At 45.2% G+C, this 26,942-nt stretch overlaps 1 protein-coding gene across 2 annotated transcripts; it reads left to right on the top strand.

Moving 5' to 3' along the window:
* Positions 1–26,793, top strand: G3BP2 (G3BP stress granule assembly factor 2). Of its 2 annotated transcripts, XM_074147117.1 has the most exons (12): positions 53–163; positions 7,074–7,192; positions 11,054–11,135; positions 11,987–12,160; positions 13,033–13,123; positions 14,081–14,183; positions 14,968–15,148; positions 16,125–16,223; positions 20,691–20,793; positions 22,822–22,950; positions 23,143–23,261; positions 23,878–26,793. In XM_074147117.1, exons 2-12 carry the CDS (start codon positions 7,098–7,100, stop codon positions 24,148–24,150), a joined length of 1,449 nt encoding a protein of 482 aa, XP_074003218.1. In that variant the 5' UTR covers positions 53–163; positions 7,074–7,097; the 3' UTR covers positions 24,151–26,793. The 2 variants fall into 2 exon arrangements, with proteins under 2 accessions (XP_074003219.1, XP_074003218.1); XM_074147118.1 differs by lacking the exon at positions 16,125–16,223 and having other exon boundaries at positions 1–163.
* Positions 26,794–26,942: the final 149 nt, after the last annotated feature.

The following is a 26,942-nucleotide window of genomic DNA, read 5'->3' on the forward strand; positions in this document are numbered from 1 at the left end:
GAGGCACGCGCGCACGGGAGCCCCGGCCGTCCCTCCCCCGCCCGGCCCCGCCGCCGCCGCCGCCGCGCCCCGTCCTGCCCCCGCCGCGGGACACGCCGAGGGACACCGAGCAGGCCCCGGGGGGGACGTGCTCCGGCCCCGCGCACCCAGACTTTTCCCCTAGGTGAGCGATCGGGATCGGGGGTAGGCCCCGCCGCGGCGCTGTGCGTGTGTGTGGGGGGTGGCCGTTTAACGGTCGCGAGCCTGAGGGGAGCGGCCCCGGGGCCCGGCTTCGCCCTTCGCCGCCCGCCTCGCCTCGGAGCGGCCGGGCCCGGCGGGCTGGCTGCCGGCCCGGCTCCTCGCCCGGTGCGGCGCGGGGGCGGCGGGGCGAGGCGGGGGGCGAGAGGGGCTTTTGTTCGCCGTCACCTTGGCGGCGAGCCGGCCGCCGGCCATCGCCCGCTCTCCCGCCTCGCCCCGGGCGGCGGGGTGGGGGGGTGCCGGGGGACGCCCCGGGCCCTGCGGCGCTCGGCCCCGCGCCCGGCCTGCCTCCCGCCGTGCCTCCCGGGGGCCTCCCGGGGTGTCTGGCCTCGGCCTGTGCGGGATGGCGCCGCCGCCGCCGCGCTCGCACTGCGGGAGCCGCCGTAGCCCCGCGCCCGCCGCCCGGCGAGCCCCGCTCTGCCCTCACGGGCCGGGACTGCGGCGGCGGCTGCAGCATCTCTCCCGGCGCTGCGGACCTCGCCGCTCCCCCATCGCGACCCGGGCTTCGCTGTGCTGGCACGTAACATGGCTGAAGTTGCTGCCAGCACCGTTTATTCTGCAGATCTGGATTCCTCGAGCAGATCTTCTCCTCGCATTTCTCATCTGAGCTGGGCTCGGTGTGTTCTCGGGCTTTTGCTCCCCTTCACCTCGCGGGGCTGAAGTAGAGGTCATTGCCACTCCCCTGTGGGTGCACAAGAGCATCCCCACGACAAAGCTTTTAAATCCCGTGGTTAATTGGGTGACCCTGTATCTTGAGCTTTGCACCAACCACCACTACATGAGAGAGCTCACACAGTAGAGAATATGAGATCATTGTTTGTTTTCAACCAGAAATACTTAGTCAGTCATGTAGGTTTTGTTATTGTGGCCTTCCATGTATGTCTGGCAATTCCCGAACCCTTTATATGTTTTAGGCATTTCAAGTTCAGGGTGCAAGTGTTCTGCTTTGCTACAGAAAGAAGCATAAAGATACTCAACGTATTTTTGATCCGTTGGGAAATAGGGTAAGTGATTTTGTTCCTTGCACAATTCTTGTGCAGGTAGACTACTTATACACAGCCTGTGTGTTGATCGGTAATGGGATGGAGGAGCATGAGGGGCAAGATATCCTCTCTTAGTGAGCATCTCTTTTTTGAATAGAGCAGTCCCCGCTTTCTCAGGTATCTCAGGGTTTTTTTTCATTTCTCTTATGGACGCTTTTAGCTGGGGAGTAATAGCAGAATAAAGATCAGGGACCAACTTACAAGAAACGATGCCATCCTGCTCTGTGATGTCCTTCATGTGAGGTCGTATGGAGCAAGCACTGCTGTGTATACTCAACTCCTGAAAGCAGTGTGGCGGGATTGTCATGGCGCTGAGTGCATATATGGCTTGTCAACTTGCATCTGAGCCACTGTCAAACCGGTATTGCTTTAGTTTCTGGAGTTAATTTATCATTAACGAGGCATTCTGTGTTCATTGTGATTGTAAGTGTGCCCACAGGGCCATACCTGCCCTAGGAAAGCCTTTTCCTTCTTAAGGATTCCTTCTTGTTGGGGACTCTGGTAGCTTGGGTGTAAGAGAAAGATCTTTGTTTACCGTTGTAATGTTCTAGTTGGCAGATGTGGGCTCACTGTGTGGAATTACGATCTGTATGGTGTGATTTTTTCATTAGCAGAATAAAATGGTTTTTGTGATAGCTAACTTAAGACAGAATGAGCTGACCATTAATTTGCTGGGATCCTTATGAGCAAAATGTTTTCCTTTATGGAACTGAGGTTTCAAATCATACATCTAGTCTCACACTTAAATAATATTTTACAGTGCTGAAAATATGCTGAGGAAACACAGTATCTTAGCACACAGTGTTGAATTTGAGTCTTCCTTCTTACTGTAGCAGTTGTGACACTGGATGTCATTTCTTTTGAGAGTATTTGACAAATGAAGAACTGCGTTGCAAGTCAAGGAACATGTGAGAAGATGAATATGCCAGACTAATGGGTATATCTCATGAGATACCAGAAGAAAGGCGCTGAACCTGGCGTTGGGTGGTGACAGGGAGAGAGAGAGATGCAGTGGCTTCCCCAGAACGGGTGGTGCCATTGGCCGCAGTCGCTATTGTTACAGCTGTGCGGGTGAGCTCTTCTGGAGGGTGCAGCTTAACTGCCCAGAAGATGGTCTCCTATGGTAGTCATGCGCCTAAAATACAGGGTGCTATTAAGCTCCTCTCACAAAAAACCCCAAAAGCAAAACACCCACTAAAAAACCCAAAGCCAGTCCTGCAGGACAGCTTGATTTCAAAGAAATGGATGCTGTGCCTTGGGGCTCAGCCAGGTCAGATTGTAGCGGATTAGGTAAAGGAGATCATAAAGTAAAGGGATTCTGGTGGATTATACAGGTTTGATGGCCCTTACTGCAGATGGAGGATGCTCTGAGCGCTTACCTCGCAGAGCGTGACAGCGAAGGTGGTTTCAGTACGGAACTGGCTTGTTTGGGACTTTCGATTGCTCTTTCAGTATGTTTTCATTTCAGACGCTGCTTATTTACCTTCACCATGGCGTCCCCGCCAGCCTGAGCAGGGCTGTATCACAGGCGCCCTGGCTTGTGCCAGCTGGACTCTCAGTTGCCATTGGGCTTTTTGGCTTTATTCGAGGTGCGGCTGCACACACTGTGTTGCAGTAGTGGCATCTCAGAGTCAGGCTGGTGGATCGCGGTATCAGGCACACACTTTAAGGCATCATTTGCTTGTCTACAGTAGGAAGTGCAATTTAAAAGTGATACTCGGGATTTAGGAGAAACTGTCCAAAATGGTGAAAGTTGCTCACCCCTTCCCTTCCGTTTTCCCTCAGCTCCTGTGGTGTAAAGTGCCACAGTGTCCCTCGTGGCTTTGCTTTGTGTCCTCGCTGTGTGTGGAGTGTCTTTCTGATTCTCAAGAGCATTTTGCCAAATTTTACTTTCAGTTTAAGTGGTATATTCAGATCTGATCAGTGACTTGCATATGAGTTGCAGACTTCTGGATTTAAGAACAAGCCAGGCTGTGGCAGATTTATGTAAAAATAGAGCTCGATGTCTGTGTACCTTTAGTCATGGACGAATTGTTGTGTGGACAAATTGTTCAGAGAAGGAAATTTGCTTGTCAATAAAACAAGATATTTTACTTGCATATAGTTTTTTAGTAAAACAAATGATGAGGCCTGCATCTCCCTCCCAAACCTCAAAAGTTTGTCTTGATGGAGGTTACCTTCCAGCTCAGATGACACTTTCTTGAGCTCCCTTCAGAACTTGATTCAGCTTTTTGTTGTTGAAGTAGAATTGGTCAAACATCCAGGCAGCATCACTGTTGTTGGTCTGTCTTGAAACAGGATGGAGGTGGCTCTCTGTGCGCAACCCAAGGCTTTGTGCCAGAGCTGATTCTCTGGATCCCTAGGTGTGAGCATGTCCGCCACCGTTCTGTAGCTCAGTCGTCGCCTCAGGTAACTTCATGCCTTGCCACAGATAACTAGTCACGCTTCTTTTTTCTATAGGATTAGGGAAATAATAATGAGAAAGCTTACAGATATTTTAGGGAAAAAAGTCTTCTCTAATGAGAGGACTGCTTATCGGGCAGGATGCGTGCCAGTGGACGTTTTGACTACTCACTGCGTGGTGGCCTTCAGCGCTTCTTCAGAGACAAATCGCTGCTGCCTCTGGTGCAGACTGATGGGTGATAGTTTGGTGGCTTGGTTTGTTGGCTTTTTTTCAGTTAGTTGAAGAAGTGACAGGCACAGTTTATATGTAAAGTTTTAGGTATAAAGATGATTACAGGCTGAATGAATTTGCACGCTATTAATTCAGTGTGGACTTGAGAAATTATTGTAGCCGTTGTTCCCAAGTGCTTCAGCACAATTGTTCTAACGCGAGCTATATCTCATCCTTTTAGCTCTTAACAATTTCATCTCATTCCAAAGGCCAACTTGTTGCTTTATTTGTCACAGCCGGCATGTGTTATCCCAGGCCATTAAAAGGTGTTTTTGCAGAGCCAAGCAGTCTGTAATTTTGTACCTGAACATAGCAGAATGGAACTGGGAAAGTTAAATGAATGTTACTGTTTATTTTAGCGCTATCCTGCAGTTGCACTTGGGGTTGCTCTTCGGAGGAAAATACCCTTTCTGCTTTTGTTCGTTTGCTTATCTTTGCATGCAAATAACAAATAATTCCTTCCTGTGCTAACTCTCCTATTTTTGTTGTTTTCTTAAAAGAAGTGGACGTGGAAATAACTCAAGATATGAACTTGGTTGTTCGAGGTAACAATGACAAGCTTGTCCCGTCCGGATGTAGGCTTAAGTTGTTGTTAAGTTGTTAGAACTTGAATCGTGCTAATTGAAGGTGCAAGAAGTATTGCACTGGTGCGTGTGCATGTTCCTGCAGTTCTGGAGTCTGGTCCCTCAGGTGGGTGCCTCTGGGTCCCTTAGCTGCGAGCCTTGTCTGGGAAGAAGGGCATTCCGTGTTTGATGGGTCCTCCAGCTTGGTGAGCCTGCTAGGAAATGTGTCTTCCTGGGAGCACAGGAACTGGCGGTGCTGAATGGGGTGGAAATTAAATCTTGTCAGTTGTTTTGTCAGCTTGATGTCGGCAGCATTACCTGTGCATGGGCAACAGGTGCACTGTAAAGAAACTAGTAGATAAATTTATTTTATTTCTGGTGTTTACCATCTCGGTTTCAGTATTTTGTTTCTTGCTGGTACATACCTGAGTGCCTCCAGCAATAAGTTCTCATTAAGACACTTTCCCAATGACTACTCAGGCTGATCTAAGAACACGGCTCGTTTTATTCAAGTGAGAAGAGCGCTCAGATTCTCCTTTCTTAGCTGTTATTCCTTGACTCTTGAGTTTGTACCAATGAAAACTGGAAAAATAGCTTTTCTAGAGTCTGTGTGTCTGTGTGCCTTCCATTAGTGCCTGGTAAAACATGGAGATGCTGTTCTTTGTAGTTGTTGATGTCAATGCCTTGGGTTTTGGCTTGTATTTCACTGGTGCCTTTACCTCCAAACCCCTGGGGCCTCCTAAGACTCGGGTCCTTGACTTTAAAGAGATGCTATACTAATTGGGACACGTGGAGATTGTAATGTTTTTAAAACCTGGTTTCATGGCACCCATGCTGATAGCAAGGAGTACCTGCATTTCTATTTTACTGCCTTTTAATGGCTTGGAGACCTGAACAGTTCATTAAGCTTCTGCTACCCCTATTGAGATCTTTAAAGAGATAATGAAAGGAAATAATACTGAGACAGGTGAAGAATTGTGCTGAGACATCCTGTAAAATACTGTGATTCTGGGGTGTAAATCAATGGTGCTGTCACTTGAGATACAGACAGAAGTGGATGGTACTCGTCTCTGAGCGTGTAAACCAACTCCTGTTTCATGTCATTAGGGAAGAACTGGCCGTGTGTGATCATTGTGTGCTCACCTTGCCCAGGTTTTTCTGAAAGGTTATGTCGGCCTTTCCTGAAATAGCGCAGCTTCCAATGAAGGAAAGATCTAGTGCGATACAGATCTATGTAGTGTAATGACTTGTCACAGGTTATTATGTTTTGTACCCAGAGGCGTTTTCAGTGTTCCTTGTGGTACGCCAGCAATTTGTTAACATATGTACGTCACTTATTGCTGTGTTCATAAGAGTGTGTGCTGGCTATGATCTGCTTTTTAATAGGTTATTTTAAAAAAACGTGATGAAGCTCCATACTTGTGTATCTCACAAGTGCTTGTGGTGAACATCGTATCACCAATTTTGTTTTCATCATCTGCTTGTGGGACAGGGGAGCAAGAAAAAGAGTCATCTCACCTGTAGAAACTGAGGTCTTTGTCCTTTTACGGTTGGTTTCTAAGGAAAATTCCCATGTGCATCCCATTGCTGTAGTATGAGTCATGTTAGGAAGATCCCCAGGTTGCTCAGATTTTGTTTCTTGGGAGGTTCCTGCTTTGAACAGGGCTCAAGCCTCTGATGTCCCTTAGTGTTCTAGATGTTTGGGGTTGGGTCTGATCATCAAAATGGCTTCCCCTGCAGCTTCCCATGGGACACAACTAATTCTGTGTTTCTTAGTCTTGGAAGGTGATAATAGAAATTTTGGATAATGCTAAAATAAGTTTTCTGATTTCTTATCTCCAAGTTCAAAACCTGTATTTTGGGTTTTGCCTGCTGCCTTGCCTACCTCTTTGTTTTTTGAGAGAGAAGGTAAATTAACCTTTTTTTGGAACTGGAGGGAATCTCATGATTGCAGACACTGGTATTCATGAAGTGAGTTCACCTTCCTTCAACTCCCTGGTGGGAGGGTGTGGATCCACATCTCTCCAAGGTGCAGCATGATAAAATGACAGCCGACAGCCACAAATTGCAAATGCATGTTCTGTTTACATGTTAGCAAATCACACGTTATTCAGATCTTGCTTTAATGAGCAATGTGTTAGAAACTGGTCATGCTTTGTGCCCGGGGTTGAACCGCGTGACCCCCAGAAGTCCTTTCCAATCTAAATTATTCTATGACACATGTGAAAGGCAGTTAGCTTGGGTGAGTACTACCTGAGGCTTTGCTCATCTCTGAAGCATAAAGGTTTCCCTTCCCAGTCTTTAGGGCATGCCAATCCAGCCCGCATAATAGCTTCAGAACATTGGTGTTGGTCAAAGTAACACATGGATTGACTGAAATCTTTTTATTTACTCAAAATGGATAAGGGTGCCCTGAACTGGTGGAGTAATTCTGTGTGAATTAAGTTCCCATTCACATAATTCTTTCAATTCTAATATAATTATGCTAATCCTTCTGTGGGAAAGTTGTGATATGTAGGGCTGTCTTCAAACTAACGTGAGTCTTTTTAATTACAGCATCTGACACTGAGTACCAAAGAAATGGTGATGGAGAAGCCAAGTCCCCTGCTCGTAGGGCGGGAGTTCGTGCGACAGTACTACACTCTGCTAAATAAAGCTCCTGACTTCTTGCACAGGTAATGCTCTCCCGCACAAAGGGACTCATGCTTTTGAACAAAAGTTTGTACTGTTCATTATAAATCAGATAAGCATTAATTTCCAAGTATGGGAGGAAATGGACCTGGCTGACTTTTAGGCTCCCAGAAAACTATTTCATCTTACTGAAAACTCCTCAGGCTCTAGAAGCAAATCTGATCATGTAGCTGTATGGCATGTCATCGGGGTATTTCCTGTGTGGAACAGTGAGCTGCTGCTCAGCTGATAAAACAGTAACGTGGATGTATTCCAGAAATACTTCTCTAAAAAGACAGAAAAGAAAAGGAAAGAAAATGGCAGAGGAAGCACTTGCATTTAGTACCTAAGAGAAGCATGCTAATTAATTCAGGATACCATATTTTGCATTGCCTCTGAGAAGTTTTTATCCAGGTTGTGATTGGAGATTTAAATGTAAGTGTCATGGCCTGGACAAGGTGGGTGAGAAATACAGTAGATTCTTTTTCAGCTGTGTCCGCTATTTAAGTGGTACTCTGAATGTGTTTCTTCCTTCTTTTTTGGTGGGTTTTTTTTTTCCCCTGCTTTTTTTCTTCCTTTTTCTGTTTTTGATTGACTACATACAGCTTGTCACTTAAGATTTTGTGTTTCCATGTTTGCACTTAGAGCAGCATGGACTTGGAATAAATAAATGTGAAAGTAGCTTTGCCAGTGTATATGAAAAAAAAAAAAAGCAATCACTGCTTGGGCTGGTTTTATCAGAACTTGACATAAGGTTGATGGTGAAAAATTGGACTGTTTGAGCACAAGTTAGAGCTCTCAGTTGCTTACTTGAGAATTCAGTCTTCTGAATAATGCTGCTTTTCATCTATAGCTTTGAGGTAGGGAAAACGAATGGTATCATTTTTACTTAAATCGCTGATCTGCTGTGGACCCATGTTGTTTTCTGTGTTTAAATCTATTTTTAAGGTGTCTAAGCAGTGTATCCCAGGGTTTCCTAGTCTATGTTTAACAATCTAACAGAAGTTGAAAGCAGCATTTTTAGCAATCGCAGAATTGTTCCTCGCTCCCAAAACTTCAACAAATGAGTCAGATGAGATCAACTGGACAAGTAAGTCCATGTGACGTGACAGCTCTCTCTGACCCAAGAGCCGCGGTCCTTGGGTACATGTCATGCCAGGGTGTTCTCCCCGGGTGGCCTGGGAAAGGACCTCTTGCTTCGGAGGCACCTCTCGGGCATGTCTGGCAGCCGTCAGCTTCTTGTCGACATCCATAACTATCCACTGCCTGTACAGGTCAGGCAGCTCTACTTCTTCTCAGAGACTTCAAAGGGTGTGACTGTACCAGTTTTTCAAGGCAACAGTGAGGTTGTGAGCGAATGGGAATCCTGATATCAGAACAGCAGGGTTATTTTCAAATGATAGAAAAGCCCGAGTTAATAAGAGGAGTTTCCTGTGAAGTGCTGTCATTTTGCTCTGAAATCCAGAAATTGCTTGCATAAACAAAAAGTCAGAGAAGAGTTTATAGGGGATGATTAGGCCATGCCTCGCAGCTTAGTACCAACGGCAGAGGGAGAATTATAGCGGTGCTACAGTGAGATTGCCTTTTCCTTTTGTAACATTTATTTTCAATGGCAGCTAAATTGTATATTGGAGTAAATCACCCATGCCTTAAACTTGGTGTTGAAAATAGTCTTTGATTTTGCTTGTCAGAGCATTTACCTGTCATGATAGTGACTGTAACCGTGGCAGGATTTGGAAGGGGGGGTGTGTGTTTTAAGAAGCAAAATGCTGTTGGTATGTTTTCCCTCCCTCACTGCTCAGTCAGAGGAGAGCAGCCAGCTCTTCCAGGTTTCCCATCAGATAGCAACATGACTTCCATTGGATCAATGTTAGCACACGCCATGGGAGCATTAGGGAGCTGGTGGACTACATTTGGGATGTAGACTGATGTTTCCTGATAGGAGTGATAGGAGATCCGCAGAAGTGCCCACGTGAGGAAAAATGGTGCCTGCAGGGACATTTAGCCTATTGAAGACAGCTTTGGTGCTTTAGAGGAGCAGCTAGATATTACTCCCACCCCTCTAAATTGCAGGCTTTCTAAATGACGCTGTATGGCTGGTACATTGAGTGGGAATGGGGAATTGTCCATAGGGTATACCTTCTTGAGGAAATTTTTCTTCCTTTTTAAAGTGGACTGGCTGTTGATAACCCTACATTTAACGTGTCTCCTGGAATGGCCCTGCTGAGGTCGGGGGAGCTGGGAGGATGCGAGATACGCTCCCTGGGTACAGGTGATACTCTGTGCTCACGAATGGTCTGTGTTCACTTTAGAGTTGGCACGTGTCACTCACAATAGCCTCTGTGAAATTTCCGTTATATACCTCTGCACAGAAGTGTCCTAGAGGTTTTGATCTGGTTTGGTTGAATTGTAGCTGATTCTTGAGCTGCTTGTGTGAAATGTCTTCTAGCCAGCTTTAGTCTCTGCCACCGCTGTCCCATTTGGGGGCTGCTGAGGTGGCTACTTTTTTCCAGTCAGACTCGGATCTGGAGGACATTCGCCTTTCTGGTCTTTGGCCCCACCTTGTTTATGAGTGATGCTCTTCTGAGAAGGCATCTTACCTTCCCTCTTTCTCTTGCTGTTAGTCTGAACAGCAGCTTGCTTGCTGCCACAGAAAGATTTTGGTTTTCATGGCTTCCTGGTGCTTGATGTGCTCCTTCTTGCAGCAGTAAGAGATTTTGGACAGCAAGTGTTAAAGGTATTGGTTTATCCTACTGAAAGCTTGAGAAGAGCACAGAGTATCCTGTCACTAGTCATTATCCAGAGCTTATCCAGGGGTTACAGGTAAGCAGAGATCAGTTTGCTCTCTAAATGGGTGGTACTCACTGTAGTTGCACTTGAGATGAATTTGTGTGGCTCTACTGGCCCCTTAACGGAAAATCTATAATTCCATATAACCGGGAACTTAATGTTTACTCCTTTCCTAGTCTGCAGTTCCCACTTGTTTGGTTTTCTGCCTCTCAAAGAGTTTGAACAGTTCCTTAAAAGCGAGTTACAACTCTTGGATCCCCTGTGGAAGCACTTAGTAAGATACGGTGACTATCAGGGGGCTTACTTTGGCATTTAGAGCATGAAGAGATGTTTCTTTCTGCTTGTGCACTGCTTCCACTGAACTTCGGTTTTTCTTTGCTGCTAAGGAATGCTGGATCATGCTCAAAAACATCGTTAAACAGTTGGTACCAAAGAAAACATTGTAATATTTCCCGGTCTTTTTTATGGACGTAGTCATGGGAGTTAAAATCTTGGGTTGGTATTTTCAGTGGAAATAGTAGAGGAAAGTAGAACTGGAAAGAGTTTGTAGGTTTAGTAGGATCTTAGGGTTTGGGTTTTTTAGAGTGGTCAGGAGATTTCTGCTGTTGACAAGACCAAAACCACAGTTGACCCTTTCTTGACCGAGCTTCTGGACTGGACTTAAAAAGCTCATGTTTTTTATATGTAATGTAAGTATACTTGCTTCCAATATTCTTATATTTCAGAGATATTTTGCACCTTCATTCCACTTTCCAGTTTTAAGCCTGGAACAGTCTAAATTTTGGGTTGGATTTTCACTGCCAGCTTATAGAGCATGTGACAAATGCTTGGAGGAAGCAAGTGGAATGTTGAGGTTGATTTAGGAGCTTGCTATGTATCTTGGGCAAACTGGAATACTGAATAATAAGCTTGTTTGTTCCTGTATTCTTGGAGTCTCGGAAGCAGACAATATACCTTGAATTTCTGTTTGTGCTGAAATTCCTGGTGCATTGAGTTCTTCAACTTTTGGTTAAAATACTTGTTGGGTTTAGTTCTGTTTTTTCACAGCTCTGACCTTTACGTCTCTTGGCTTGCAGGTTTTATGGAAGGAATTCTTCTTACGTCCACGGAGGACTGGATGCTAGTGGGAAACCGCAAGAAGCAGTGTATGGTCAAGCTGTGCGTATCAAAATTGGCCCTGTAGTCCTCATTAATATTTGGAACTTACTGTATAAATCAGTCTTTTTCTTTACCAACTACTTTGACTTTCTTATCTGGTAAATAACATATTGTGATACTGCCTCCTGCTCAGAGGCAGATAGGAATTTGTTGGCTTGAATTTTTTTATTTAATTGTTGCTGCTTTCCCTGGGAGTTGTGTTTGATACATCAGCTTTGCATCCGGACTGCAGAAAATATTTCACTTTTGACGAAGCGAAGTCCGGGAAACACAAGTTTTCGCTTTGGTTGTGGCTCTTTCTCAGAATAATGTCTGTCACCTAGGGGCATCTGGTCATGTGGCAGCCGCATTTTTGAGTAATGTGGCTTTTAGCCCAGGGCAGGTTTGGTTTCTTCTCCTTTCACCAGCAGAACTTGGTTTGATAGCACAAAAATCTTGGCAGTGCAGCTGTTACCCAGTCCTGTGACGTTTGGGTACTTCGTGGATGCGTAGAGGGTTGGGTTTTTTTGTTTGAGGGGGGCACTGTTTGGGTTTTTTTTAAAACACAAGGTAAACCCTGTCCCTCTCACAGGCACTTTAAAAAAATAGGTCATATCTTGTAATACAGCTGGAAAAATCGGATAGCAAGTTGATCGCTATTTGACTGCTCTGAGAAGTACTAGAATCCTGGGGGAAAACTTCAGAATAAAAGCTAGATGAGCTCAGGTAGACTGTTCTCGGTGAAAGACCCTGGTTGTTCCTGTATGTGCCTTTTGGGCTTCAGTGGTGTGAGTTTTGGGGTTAGTTCAGACTTGGGTATTTCAAAGGTGTGGAGCTCTGTACAAAACTTAGTGTAACTCTCTTATTTCCAGGAGATACACAAGAAAGTGATGTCATTGCAATTCAGTGAGTGCCACACCAAGATCCGTCACGTGGATGCTCATGCTACCCTGAGCGATGGGGTGGTTGTGCAAGTAATGGGAGAGCTGTCAAACAACGGACAGCCAATGAGGAAGTTCATGCAGACCTTTGTGCTTGCTCCAGAAGTAAGTATATGTAAGATTCTGTTTAGCTTCAAATAACGGTAATGGAAACCTGACTTGTAGCTACAATTTGTCATCCTGGGGTAAAAGATACGGTCTGGCTTTTAGAGGTGGGCCCGGGGGCTATCATTAAATGTGTCACAGTATGTGAGTGCAGAGAAACGAGTGTATTGGGCCTGTCCTGAGCTGTTTGATGTTCTTAGACTTCAAGTATTGCAGCAGTAATCCAAAGCAAACCAAAGCTTGCATTTGGGAGCTGCCACTGACACAAATAAATAAATAAAATGTTGAGCTCTGCAGTTCCAAGTCCTTAGTGTAGTTCTGTGCTTTCTTCAAGTCTGCTGGCAAATGTGAGTATGGCTGATGCTGCGCAAGTTACTGCTCAAATTTAGCTCTTAGTGAGAGCAGAGCTGTGTAAGGGTAAAGGGTGTCTCATGTCCTTTCTACTTCTTTCACCCCCACTTCATCACAAACTATGGCGTGGTTGATGATTAATGTTTTAGAGTTGTGTTGAGTTTCTTTGTTGTTTCCCTATGCAGTGGTATAAGCATACAGTCGCCCTGTCAAAGTTCATTCTATTTTTTAAAGTAAAGCTTTTGTAATAGGGAAAATTCAAATTCCACAGTGAAACTGAGGCACTTTAGTTAGGAACTGTGATTGCCTTGACTTTTTTCTGCTTGAAACTCTTTCAGTTGGGCAGAAGTTACTGTGCAATTGTTTGCTTAGAGAAGAGGTACCACTTGGAAAACAGCTTAATGAAATAGCACTATTGCAAAATGTTGCTGTGTACCCCAAAGCTTATATCGCTAATCCATCCTTCTTGTTGACTCCTAATATCTCGTATATGCAAAAAAATGTATGTTGCTCTTTTACAGGGTTCTGTTCCGAACAAGTTCTATGTCCATAATGATATCTTCAGATATGAAGATGAAGTATTTGGGGATTCAGAAGGAGAACTTGATGAAGGTGAGAAGAACGGTACATTTGAGTTTGTCTTGTTCCCCTAGGATGTGTGCAGAGCTTTCAGAAGTGTCTAGAGGGGATGGAAAGACAGGAACTGTATTGCGTTCTCAAGGAGCAGAGTAATTGGGGAGGGGTGAGGCAGGGACTATACGTTTTGTTGCTGGAACTATCCGCTGGTCCAAAACATTCTGTAAATGAAGATCCTGTAGTAGTACCTTACTCCTTGAAGGGCTGAGCTGGCTCAGGGTGGGTGAGGCTTGGCAGAGAATGGAAATAATGAGCAGAAGTGCTTTTGCTGCCACTAGTTGCATCAGGTAGGCTTGATTTCTCTGATCAGTCAAATTTTTAGGAAAAGTGATTTGAAGAAAAAAAATCTAATTGGCTTTTCAGGTATAACATGTAGTTCACTTTGACATCATCATGACATTGAATAATTCATTTCTGTTCAGGGGCTGAACTTGACCTGGGTGGGTTTTTCCCCTCTATTTGCTGAGGCAAAACAAATCAGAGTACCTCTAGAATGTATGTACATGTGTCCACTGGGTAATGTCTGGAGTTTTTTTCAACTCAGTTCTGTGGAACAAAGCACCTTAGGCAATCATCCTTGTGTTTGAGGTTAGTCTTCTTAGTTTTAGGTACTGAGATTTACGAGCTAATAATGCAATCTTTCTCTTTTAATGCCACCATATGAAAAGCATCTGCTGCTTTAAAAGTCCCTTGGACCCTCTTCCCAGAACTTTCTAGCAGCAATACATCTCTAGTTTCTCTCTTTGTGAAAATAGTAAGCAACAAAGCCTCTTGAACGAGTGGGAGGGTCTTCTGCCTTTTCTTGCAGCTAATTTTGCCTTATTTTGTTGATGAAGCTTTATTTTGATTACTATTTGTTTAATATGCTTTTATTTTAATGTGGCTTGTGTACACTTGCAGAGATGTTTAAGGAAGGTTTTCTTTTTGTATCAGAGTCTGAGGAAGAGGTGGAAGAGGAGCAGGAGGAAAGACAACCATCACCTGAACCTGTGCAAGAGAATGCAAGCAGTACTTACTATGAAAACCATCCTGTAACGTAAGAAGTCCGTTTTAGTATATAAAGTTGCTTTTTTAATAAAAACAACAGAGTTCCTTTGGCTTTGGATTCTGGACATGATTTAACAGGTAGTTTAGGAAACTACACTTAACTTAATATGGATCTGTGTTATGTGAACGTTGTCTTATTTTGAAACCTTCCTTCTTGGAGGGAGAAAGGAAGGGACGATCGTTCTTATGTTATTGTCACTTCTGGTTTCAAATGTGAAGTGAAAAGGTAGCAACCATGTTTATGTACACACTTCAATGGAGTGAAGACCCTCAGATCCCTTGTATTTCAAATGCACAGAGTAGAGAGGAAATTGTGTGTGATTATCAGTAATTGAGACTCGTGACTCCTTTGGTAAGGAACTTGTATGGCAGTTCTTTAAATAAGCTGCAGGTTTCATGACAGAATTGGTTTCGTTTATGTGTATAAGCTTAATCTTCCATCGGTCTCTCACTGTGCTTCTAGTCTGTTAGGAGTAGCAGGTCTTGAGTTTAACATCTATTCCTTAAAGGGTTTATACATCTGTGGGATTTTCAGATTCTCTGCAGAGAATTGTAAAACATGTCTTTGCTTCAGCAGAAATAAAATCTGGCTTTGTATGCAACTTAGGGGTACGGCTGAACTTCTCACGGTGTTTTATATGTAGATACCATATGGTAGCAACTGGCAACAGAATGATCTTTTCAATACCAGCCATTACCATGACGTAGCTTATAGAAAGTCATAAAATACAAAGCGATTGATAAGCTGCATAAACTACATTTGATTATTGTAGCAATGGGATAGAGGAGGCGCTAGAAGAATCGTCTCATGAGCCTGAGCCGGAATTGGAATCTGAAACAAAAACCGAGGAGCTGAAAGCTGAAGTAGAAGAAAAGACCCTTGAGGAGCTGGAGGAGAAGTCTCCATCTCCACCTCCTGTAGAACCTGTTTCACTACCACAAGAACCACCAAAGGTTAGTGTAAAGTCATATCTGTGCTTCTAGGTGCAGATGGAAAACCAGAAGATTCAGTTTTGAACTTAGCCTTTTTGAGCGGCCAAACTGGTACCTCTCTTCAGAGTTACAGTGTATGAACAGCTAGACTTGAACCTTGAACTTGTAAAAATGCAAAGTTTCACTAAAAAAGGAAAGAATGCCATTTTTAAGTGCTGCTCAAGTCACGTATCGTAAATTTAATGCTCTGCTTGTAAAGTGTGTGTGTGTGGTTTTATGCATGTGTAAACCTTTTTAAACGTGCAGTTAACGTATGTTAAGAAAACACCTCGAACTACCACCGACAAAAATCTCATACGATGGGAACCACTGCTCTTCCTTGAAAAAAAGATCATAATGCATTGACAGTTGCAAAATTGCTGGCAGTATAGGTCCACAATCAGTATGGGGGCATTGACTGTCTCCCTTAGAGGCAGGATGCCTGGCCAAAAACCAGCCCGTGCAGCCTGCAACATCTGGTATGGTTCCAGTTAGGTAGTTGGAGAGAGATGGGAGGAACCGGTGAAAGCTGGAGAGAGGCCATTTTCTAGCTCCGGTGTGTCTCCCCTATTTTTATTATTTCAATCCTTTTTCTCTTTTTCATTTTTACTTCTAATTTCTGGCATCCACTTTCTTTCTTTGTGCAGAAGACACTCCACACTAGGGTGTGTTCAGTCCTAGGTTTGGTTACAGCCCGGAAAGCAGTGACCTGGGGGTGCTGAGGGAGCTGGGCTCACTCCAGTGGTGACAGTGGGCACGGCACACACTTGCTCCACGCTATGGAGTCCACGGAGGGCTAGGACTGCAAATCCTCCTGTATCTTCGTTGTAATGCTTGCACGACAGTTATTTATTAGTCAGATAAGAACCGAAAGTGTATTTTCAGCAGCCGAGTTTCCCTGTAGGAATGTCAGTGGTTTGCCATGATTAGTAGCCTAGGTTTGTTGCATTTCCTGCAGGCTTTCTCTTGGGCTTCAGTGACCAGTAAAAACCTGCCTCCTAGTGGTACTGTTTCTTCCTCTGGAATTCCACCCCATGTTAAAGCACCAGTCTCACAGGTAACCCATCTGTGAACACCTTGGATTGTCTCATTACTTCTGCAAACTGCTTCAGTTTTTTAAATTAACCGATCAATTTGTTTGACTTGATTTGCACAAATTAATTGTGTCTTAAATGTTAATGCGCTCACCTTCTTGTCGCAAGCGAAGGCACGTACACGTTACAGGTGTAACTTTGGGTGATGGTGACATTAAAATCTGTTTGTGTGGAAACAGAAAATCACTACTGAAATTTTTTTGACCTATCTTAACGGGTTATGGTTTGGTTTATGGGGGGGGGGAAGAAAAAACAAGCAAAAAACCAACTCCTCACAAAATGGTAGTTTCCTAAAGCATGTTTGAAAGGGGTATTTCATTGGTGGAAGTGCCCCAGCAGTACAAAGTGCCAGCACCATTTCTGAGAAGGTGCAAGATTGCCTTGTAAGGCTAATATCTACAGAATTATGCTGGATTTCGTTATCCATTTATAATTGACTTGTCACAGAACCCTGTACCAACTTATGACTGTGTGAGGAATGGAAGGATTTACATGTCCTTGCCAGGACAATGCTGTCTTCCCATTCCTAGGCTGACTGGGTGAGGAGGGGAGAGAGGAAAGAAAGTTTGACCAGGTGATAGCTCACATCCTGCACATGCCAAGCTGGTGTGAGACAGTCTGAGACGCAATTCAGCTGCCTCCATCTGTACAAAAACCCTCCAAATAGAAAATGTGTGCTTTAACCTCCTCTGCTGACACTGTACCAAAGCGCTGTATGTCGCAGTAGCTCATGTCTGACCTTTTTAAAAGGCTGCAATTTTCAGTAGAGCCGCTGGGTTGCTGCAGCTGCTGGTTTTGCACTGGTTTCTTCTCTGTTTTTTACTGACAGAGAGGAACCTGTCTAGGATTGCCCTTCAGTCAAATGCATGTTAAAAAAGAAAACAGAAAAAAAAACAAAACAACCCATCAAAAAACCAACACCTTGTATGGCATTGCTTCTGGTGTGACAGGGCTGTCACAGAAATCAGATACTGGCTGTGTAACGGGCTGGGAAGCCTGTCTGTCTTCATCAGCTTCAACAGGACTTTGAGCACCGAGGTGGTATTTGAGCAGAAAAACTGTGGGATTTCTAGTACAGAATAGGTTTGCCTTATGCGAAACCAACATTGGGTTTGATTTATTTGCCGTAGAGCATGTGGATTTTTGTAACATGACCGCAAAAATCTTTTTAAATTATCTGTACAAGAGAGTAGAATAGAGCTTATAGATGTCCCCTTAAACTCTTCTGTGTCGCTCTGCAGCTTATCATGCTTTCTGCCTTTTAGATTACTTTTGCTGTGACTTCATGTTTAAGTAATTCTGTGGGGAAGTTTGTGAACAATACTGGAGTGGCAAGAATTTCAACTCCCAGCTCTTCTGGAGGCAGAATTAGTTAGTCCTTAGCTCCTTTTCTTGCACACTTTTCACACACTGGTATACAGAAAGCTGGTAGAAAAGGCACCCGAATGATTTCTACCGGGCGTTACAAATCAATAGCAGCTTTTTCCCGTTCTCTTGGATCCGTTAATTCCAGACACTGTGCCTGTAAAGGAGGGCAGTAGATTGCAGTAGCGGGTGGGCGGCTCCTTTGGGAGGCTGATCTCCCCAGCATCAGGATGTTACACAGCAGCTGTAACTGCCCTTCTCATTCCTTTCTCTGCATCACTCCAGTTTTCCCCCACCTTTTCTCACGTTAAAGATACAGCCTCTGTAGTATTAGCTCAGAGCCCCTCAGAGGACCGCACATGTGCTGTTTGGGATATAAACCAGTTCAGTTCCTGTTTATTTACAGCTGTGGAGTTAGACAGGTCAGCATTTCTTGCTCTTTTTCTTCTTGTGGGCGATGAGAAATCAACCTGCCTATACCGATAAATCCTTCTCTCTGTAGGATTTTCAGTTTCTCTGACCTCCCATTTGTGTGAACACCTCAGCAGTCGCAGGGGTGCTGGAGGGGCAGGGGCAGGCAGGGTGCTCCCCAGCCCTTCTCTTCTGGCTTGGGAGGCGTGAGTTCAGGGAGAGACAGATCCGTTTATAGGTGCTGCATTCTCTCACCACCTGCAATCTGCTCAGACTCTGGGTAGACTCCTCCATAATCTATAGCACCTTTGTAGCAGTGATTGATGAGCAGTTTCAGTCAGTTGTGTGGTCCACGTTGACCTCAGAGGCAGTGTGGTGGCTCTCTGAGGTATGCCTCTAACCCGGCTACTGCAGTTCTGGGGAGGTGATGTGGGATTTTTTCTTTTGTTTCATGTGAAATGTGGTTAGTTGTTTGTTTGCGTGGCTAGTCAGTTCTTTGCATGCATGTGTTTTGATTTTGGCAGGCATCTCGCTCTAGAGAAACTTGTAAGCCTTGTTAAGATCTCAAAAATAGAATTGTACCAGCCTTTGGAGCCACCTCTTCTCTTGCGCTTTCTGTCCCATTCTCCTCTGTTTCAGGGGGGTGTTCAGTTCCAAAGCTGATGAGTTTTTGCTGTCATTGCCAGTAGCATTGCTGTAGCAGAAAGAGGTCCCTTTCCCTCCCCATGTGAGCTCCTGAAGAGAAGAGACAATGTCACCTTTTCCTTAATTGTTCTGAAAGCTCCCTTAGGCTCGGGTTTGTGGCATACTTGGCTCCTGGGCTGAGCGCTCCTTTAGTCATTTTCTGTTGAAATCCTTATTCTGTGCCTTTCAGTCCACTTTGTGTGCTCTTTGTGGAATGAGAGTTGCAATTAGCCACTGCTTGGGCTGTAAATGGCAGCCCTTAATAGGCATCTTGTGATGCTGCTGGTAATTGCAGTGTTTTGGGGAGCACAATTTGCACAAGTGCTTTCCTCTTGAGGCAGCCCGGAGAGCACTGAGGCAGTCTGCTTTGCAAAACGGGATGGGGCTGATTAGAAAGCAGCTAATGAGATTAGCTGTTTGTTGTTTGGGTAGACAGGGAGTGTATTTGTGTGACAGAGGAGAAGTTCGGTGAAATGCAAAGGAAGCCGGTAAAAGTTAACTGTGACACTGTGACTCGGGATTTAACAGAGGGACATCAGTGACTTAGTAGGTCTTTTCTGGGGTTGAGGGAAGGACTGAGTGTTTCATCCCGACAGCCGTAAGTACCTAAGAAATGGGGGTCTCAGTGTATCGAGTTTTGCTTTTGAGGTGTAGTTTGTAGTGCAGTAAAGATGTACGAGTAAACATGGCAGGGGAGCTGCGGTCACCCATGAGGAGGTAGGATGAAAAGAGATTGAACAGGAAGGCTCATTTTTCTAGCTTATTCTTGGAATTGAAAAAATGGCCCTGGAAACGTTAGAAGAGCAAGGCAATGCCTAGCTGGGTAGAGCACGAGAGATAGGAGGGCTGAAACGTTTATTTGGTGCGTAACACCTGCATGTTTTGTGTAAAACAGTCTTTTTACCCCTGTGAGGTGCTCTCTGGGTGGATCCGTCAGTTGTCTTGAGCCCTCAAAGGAAAATAAGGGAGGTGTTTAACATAAACTACTTCTCCGCAGCAGTCCGGGCCTATAGCTGTTGTCCTTGTGTTTAATCTTCCTCAGAAGCTAGTGTTCCTCTCTACGCTCCTAAGGATAATTTTGTCTTTCTAAGATAAGAACCCCACACAGCAGCAGCTGCTGGAGTGTCGTACAGAAAATGGAATGTAAAAAATGCTGGAAATTGCTGCAGTAACCAACAGGCTGCATAGAAATATTTTTTTTATTGTTCTGTCTCTTTTCCTCAAATTATCTTCAAAAGCGTTTTTTTGCTTGCAAAAAAAATGGAATAGGTGTTCTAATCTCTAAGAATATGAAGGGTGTACTTTGAGCATCGTGGTCTTGACATCAGGAAAGCTGCAGAATATCCTCAGTGGGTAGTCTGTAGAAATTGTCGTTTCAGGTGGCTTTATTGTATCAGAAATACTACACTTCTCAGAGCTTTTGTTTTGTTCTCCTCTCCTTTTCTTCTAAGTTTCCTTATAGTTGTTCTGCGCTCGAGGAAAAGAATCCCTCAGGGACTCAGACAGAAAGCGTGGTTTGCCCATCTCTTTGTGTCCATCTCAGAGTGCCGCCTAAGTCCGTGAAGTTTGAGCTTGGTGTGAGGAAGCTTTATTTGATCTATGTGGGATTTTTAGTCAGGCTGAGGAATTCTGGAGTAATGGAGCATTGGGGTCTCAATGCCTGGTCAAACATGGAAAATTCACTTTAGCCATGTTTTGGGGAGACGCTCTGATTGAGGGATGTTTGCTTTGCACCTTTGAGCAGAGATAACTGAACACTGCAGTCCTGGATTGGTACAGAGGGATTTATAGAGGTGAAAAACACGTATTCCCAAACACATTGCCATGGACGTGTATCTTCTGGAGTTCGTTTTGTGCATGCCACTTATCTATGTCTTGTGTTGTGGGGCTTTTTGGTCTGGTGAGTTTTGCTTGTTGGTGGTTTTTTACTGGGCCGGTGTTCAATAATGCTTGTTCTCCTCCTGTTTTAGCCAAGAGTTGAAACTAAACCTGAAGCTCAGTCTCAGCCTCCTCGTGTACGTGAGCAGCGTCCCAGGGAAAGACCGGGTTTTCCACCCCGAGGACCTCGACCAGGTAACGTGGATCATCAGCTTGTGTGTCTGCTTGGGACTAATTAATGAGAGGTGTCTCCTTGACGAGTCTTGTCTGTACTGTGTTGTCTTTGGCTGATGGTGACCTGTCTGTTCCTACTGCCTTCACCTAGGAATGGGGGAATATGATTTGGAGTTCAAGCTGGTGATGAGTTGTTGCAAAGATCAGGCATTATTTCCAAGCATCTGTTTTGTTGAAATCTTTTTTAATAGTCAGGCCACTCGCTTTTATGCTTGAGTACTTTTCATGTGGCTTGCTGCAGTTCTGAAAAGCGGGTATGGAAATCTCAATGTTTTTTTCCATGTCCTCTAATTTTGCTGAACCATGGGAGCGAGAGCTCATAAATACCTGTTGTTGCTCGCTCTTTTGGAAGAAATCCTTCCCAACGTGTCAGCATCAGTCAGTTAATAATTTTATACATATTTTTCCATCTTGTGTAATTGTGTAGAATACCATTCTCGGTTTGGCTGCCTCCTGCTCGTCCCGGTTTACGAGCAGCCAGCTCTCTGCCTTTTCTCACTCGTACAGAGCATCCAGACCTGCAGGATGGTCTGGGTAGAAAACACGCACGTTACTCGGCCATCATCAGGAGTGGTGCTGAGAGGTGAAAGCCTCCTGAGTTGGATCCATCAGTCCAGCCCGGTCGCCTGGGAAACCTCCGCGTGGCGCTGGGCGAAGCCTGGCTGGTCACAGGGCCAGGGTTATGGGGGTGCTCATCAGTCTGTCGTTTTCCCTGAGTGTGAAAATAAGTCACAAGTTCTAAGGGGTGGTATTTGCGATTGTCCTGGAGTGGTAGTGTAAAGCTGGCGGAGCACTGCCTGCAGAAGTGGTGAAGTCTCACAGAACGTTGAGCGTCTCCACCAGCTCCAGCTAAAACTGGTTCTAAGGAAGGTGTTCAGTAAGTGCATGCCAAGCTGTGGTACGGATGGGGCTTAAAAGTGCTCTTGGCTTTGGTTACTGCAAGTGCATCTTCGCTTGGGGACAGCACTGACACTGAAAGGATTTAAGGCACCGAGAAAGAACCGTGACATCTGTTACCCGTTACATTTCTGGGGTTTTTAACATGCCGTCTGCAGCAGAAGCAAGAGCTGCAGCTTGTGGCTGTGCAAATCTGCATTTCTGCTACCTTGAATGTAGCACAAGTCATTCAGAAAACGTGTGACAGAGCTGGTCTGAGGCTGGGGGTAGCAGAGGCAGGGGAGGGAAAGCTGAAATCTCACTTGACCAAATGGTAGAGCTGCAGCCCTGCAGTGTTACTTTCAAAGGAAGTCAGGGAGCCTTTATCTGCTTAACAAAACCTTCCAAATGAGCTAGGAAGCTGGCTGTGAATGGCCTTGTAGGGGAAGCTGGGGAGAGAAAGGGGTGCATACCTACACTGTAATACTTGAGGTACAAAAGGGGTAACAGTGTGCTGCTGTCACACTGTGAGGCAGGTGATGGTTTAGTAGGGAGATACCAGGAAAGATTTCATTGGGCGAGCTGCTAAGTGGGCTTTGGTTGAGCTGGAGAGAACATGAGGAACTCTCACTAGTATTTGGGACAAAAAGGTGTAAGATGAAAGCTAGGAGGGGTGATTGGCCAACACTCTTTTTAATCTGAGTGCCAAAGCATACTCTTGTGCTAGGGAACAAATGAAAAGGTGACTTAAACCCAGATCTTTTTAAAAGTACGTTTTAATGAGTAGTGACCTCCTCTTCAGTGTAATGATTTGAGATATAACAACCACCTATTAAACAAACTTGCGCAGTATGCCAGTCGTCTTAGTTAACTCGGATTTATTTAACCTAAGCAGGGAAACCAGACAAAAATGCTTTGTGGTATTACCAAAAAATTGTCAGCGCTATGTAAAGAGGAAGATAGTGTCCTCCCCAGGGTGTCACCCGATAGGGAGCTGAAGGTACCAGATTGTTAGAGTGAACGTGCTTGGTGCTGTTCGTAGATGTCTTCGTCTGACTCCACACACATCTTCTAACCTGGGTGGCTCTGCCTTCCTCTTTCTCTCGACGACAGGGCGAGGGGACATGGAACAGAATGAGTCGGATAATCGTCGAATAATTCGCTATCCTGACAGCCACCAGCTCTTTGTTGGGAACTTGCCGCATGATATCGATGAGAGTGAGCTGAAAGAGTTCTTCATGAGTAAGTAGCCATTTCAGCTGTGGAGACTAAGAAGAAAAACCATGTTGAAAAGTCATGTAACGTTCACCTAGGGCCAGGCAGGGGAACTTTCACACGATGTAACACTACAGGTGGTGTCTGGAACAAGCAGAGGCTTGGCAGAGCTGGCCCCGTGGTGTTTGATAACGTGGCTTTTCCCTTGTGTTTCCCCAGGCTTCGGAAACGTGGTAGAACTTCGCATAAATACTAAAGGAGTGGGAGGAAAACTGCCTAATTTTGGTTTCGTGGTATTTGACGATTCTGAGCCGGTCCAGCGAATTTTAGTTGCAAAAGTAAGTATTGGCATTGGATGCCTTAAACCCCGAGTAGTGTGGGCCACCCCAGTTTGCCTTGCTCTTGTTTCTAGCATTCATTCATAAACAACAGTGTAAGAAAAGCCTGGTTTTGGCACAGTCATTCTGTCAGGAGCGTTCTGTAGCCTACGAAAGCTGTGCCAGTGTTCCTCAAACCACATCATACCAAATTCAGGTTTTTTACCTCTCCACGTGGAGCTTAACGCTTGCTCATAGAGATCCTTTTAAGCTGAAAGTTGAGTACGTAACCTTTTGAAGGGCATGGGCTGGATCTCTGAATTCTGCATCCTGGGGCTGAGAAACAGGAGCAAGGTTAGCCAGCAGTGAAGAGGCTAAAGACAGCCCTGCCCTTGCTTGAGAAACACATTTTAGTTCCTTGCATGCCAGATGAATTTAAAAATGCTGTTCCTCGTACCGTAGACCTCTGGGGCTAAGGCCGTGTGTTGTGGGGAGCCATTAGCAGTCCGTGTTTGTCTTTGGCGTGTAAGCGAAGGCAGGCCGAGGCGTGCAGCGCTGCGGTGTTTTCATGTGCCTTGTGTAAACGCACTTTGTGAGACGGTGACTAACGTGTGCCTTGAAAACTTTTCCCTATAAGCCTATAATGTTCCGGGGTGAGGTGCGCTTGAACGTAGAAGAGAAAAAAACAAGAGCTGCTCGTGAAAGAGAGACCCGAGGTGGAGGCGACGACCGTAGGGATATTCGTCGCAATGATAGAGGCCCTGGGGGTCCCCGCGGAATAGTGGGTGGTGGCATGATGCGAGACCGCGACGGAAGAGGACCCCCTCCGAGAGGTGGCATGGCACAGAAACTGGGCTCTGGACGAGGAACCGGGCAGATGGAAGGCCGTTTCACTGGACAACGTCGCTGATATCTCCACTGTGGGCAGACAGTCTTGGCAGTGGTACATTATCCATCGTGTTTGCATTCTTGTTAATTTTTTTTTTTGGCTTTGGAATGTGACACAGCCCTTCTGATCATTTCTTTGATGTGAAAGCATCCTTTGAGTTTCCAGTTTAAATTGAGGTGGACGTTCTTTCCCCAGTTTCACAACAGGAGTCACACTGTTAATTTATAAATGTAGACTTGGAGAATTGAGGACTGAAAAAAAAAAAAAAAAAAAAAGAGATAAAAGAAAAGAAAAGAAAACCAGACCGGTTACCTATCTGCAACAAAAGTGAACTAAAGGACATGCCCAATAGAATTCAGGTCCTTCCAGTCAAAAACCCTCTGCTGCACATTTTGTGTGAGTGTTACTGTTTCTGCCTATTACTGTGGGAAACACAAATAGTGCAATTTGTGCAATTGGAGAAGCTTGCCTTTTCTGTTGTTCCTTCTTAGAACACTTGGCTCCAAACAAACTCGTGTTTACGCACTCATCAGAATGCACTAATGGGTACTCTGAACTCATTTCTATTGACATCTGCAGGAGGCATCGGAGGAAAAAAACCCTTCATCCTCTTACTCAGACAGAATAGCTTGTGAAACGATGCGGGCATCTGATCTGCTTGCTGTGACCAACACCTGTACACACCCAAACCTTACTGAGACTACGAGTTTATTCCAGAAGGAATCCATTTAGCTGTAAACTAAACAGGACCCAGAGTTTCAAAGTCGTAGCCCTGAGTACGCATCAAGTTTGATAGCTCACGCCAGGTTTTTCTATCCGCCCCTCTTCAGTACAGGGATGGCTGCTCCACACACTCCTCCTTCCCCTTCCCCCTCGGAAACGCATTGTACAGTGGAATTTGTCTTGACTGTATTTGAGTTCTCTGGTAATGTAATAAGCATGATGGTGCCTTCTATGAATACATCATTCCAGTCTCGCTGGTGATTTTGTACAGTATAGTGTATGAATTACTGTGCCGCAAAGCCGGTCGGCTGCAAAGCATTTAAAGGAAATCATTGAAAAATTGTATTAAAAAAAAAATTGCAGTATCTTTCAATCAGTAAACGTTGCTCAAACGATCATCCACCTTGCTCTTCAATTAACAAGTTTGCCTGGTTTTTTGCAGGGGGGGGAAGGGAGGAAGAAGGCATCCAACTAGTCTCCAGGTTGTCTCTTCTCTTTAATCAGTGTCAGAGCTGAAGGAAACGGAGTTGCAATCTCTCTTGGGCATGAATCTCAGAAGTCAGTCAGGAACGGTGAACGCCTCTGGCCATCGGTAGAACCAAGCATCCTTTGGGAGGGTGAGCTTAGCAAACGAGGATACTGCAATTTTCAGAGAACAAATCAGCAGCTCTTAAGTATTTGCATTTTCCAGTTGCGCTTTTTTAAAATACTCGTACTCATTTTGCACATAACTCCCAGCTGAAGTTGGCACTTGCGTGGCTCCGGGCAGGAGGATGGCAAGGAGACATCCCCCTCCTGGCTCTGATGGGGGTTCCAGTGGAGAGGCGTGTCTCCGGGTGACGTTCTGGGGCACGCTCCCGTGACCATCGGCTGGACGCCGGGGCCTGGGAGTAGACGGGGAGGGTGTTTGTGTGTGCGTCTGCGTGAAAGTGTGACCAGTTAAGGCTGCTTCTAGGCACGGAAGAGCTCAGACACAGCAGGTGCCATCTGAAGCGGGAGCAGACAGGGCACCAGAGCAATCCCTCTGGCGTGTGCGGTCACTGGCTGGTTTGGAGTCACCTGGCAGACTTTGCACGTACTTTTCCTATACGTTTGGCAAAGTGCAGTGGCCTCTGTGCTTTCTCCCAGACTCCAGGGCTTGTGTTCGATGGTAAGTCTTGCACTATTTTCATACACTTGTTTTTTCTTTTCCGGGCCGCATTTCTTCCAGTTTCCATTTTCGTATTTCAGTTTTTCATTGAAGGTCTTGCATTTTCAGCTGTTACCTGGAAATCTGTAGTACTTGAACAGCTCCACACAACACCACTATTAGGTTTGAAGCCTTCGCACAAATTGCTGGCGTCGGTGAGCAGTTTGTTTGCCACCAGTGTGTTTTGTGTAGCCTTTTTGGTTTTGGCTTTTTTTTTCCCCTTTTGTAGTGCTGTGGTGCTCTGCTGCCACCTAATTCATTTCCGTGGCAAATGGCACTGGGAATAATCTCAGCAACAAAACCCAGAGTATTAAAAAGAGCTACTGAGCCATCCTGCGTTCTGGCTTGCTGCTTGTCTAAGTGACAGGAACGACCGTTGGAGCGCCATCCCGGGAAGCGTACAGGGTGATAGCTCACCTGCCGTACTGTGGACTCTTCGTGTTCTCCACCCTCTGGACAGTCAATGTGCCGCTTAGAGCGAAGGAAGGGATTCACTGACCATTACTGTTAGTCGCTGATTCGTGGATGGTGGGAGTATTTTGTCATTACGGTTCTCTTTCAACAGACGTGGCTGACCATCCTGGCTTTAGTAGGTATCCCAGCCCGTGGATTTCCATCTTCATTGCTGTAACGTGTCAAGCATTATATGCTCGTAGATTCTAGTTTAATTGTTGCAGGTGGAAAGTATTTTTACTTTTAAGTTTCCATTCTGAATGTGTTTTGACTAAACATACCAATAAACTACTGATGTCTGCAGCATTTATCCCTGTCCCTAATTCTCTTGAGCGCAGGTCGCTGTAGAGCACTGCTCATCTCTTGCTGTACAGAAAATGCTTTTTTTTCCAGAGAATTGTTGCTGGTGTGTGAGGAGGCGTGGGACGCCGTAGTAGCGCAGTGTCAC

This window comes from Numenius arquata, chromosome 5, assembly GCF_964106895.1.
Source record: "Numenius arquata chromosome 5, bNumArq3.hap1.1, whole genome shotgun sequence".
NCBI lineage: Eukaryota > Metazoa > Chordata > Aves > Charadriiformes > Scolopacidae > Numenius > Numenius arquata.

What these genes read in the sequence shown, in the direction of transcription:
- G3BP2 (XM_074147117.1), top strand. Translation starts at nt 7,098, where the DNA reads ATGGTGATGGAGAAGCCAAGTCCCCTGCTCGTAGGGCGGGAGTTCGTG. An exon ending in GCTCCTGACTTCTTGCACAG is followed by an intron (nt 7,193 to 11,053) that starts GTAATGCTCTCC and finishes CTTGGCTTGCAG; the next exon opens with GTTTTATGGAAGGAATTCTT. An exon ending in AGCGAATTTTAGTTGCAAAA is followed by an intron (nt 23,262 to 23,877) that starts GTAAGTATTGGC and finishes TTTCCCTATAAG; the next exon opens with CCTATAATGTTCCGGGGTGA.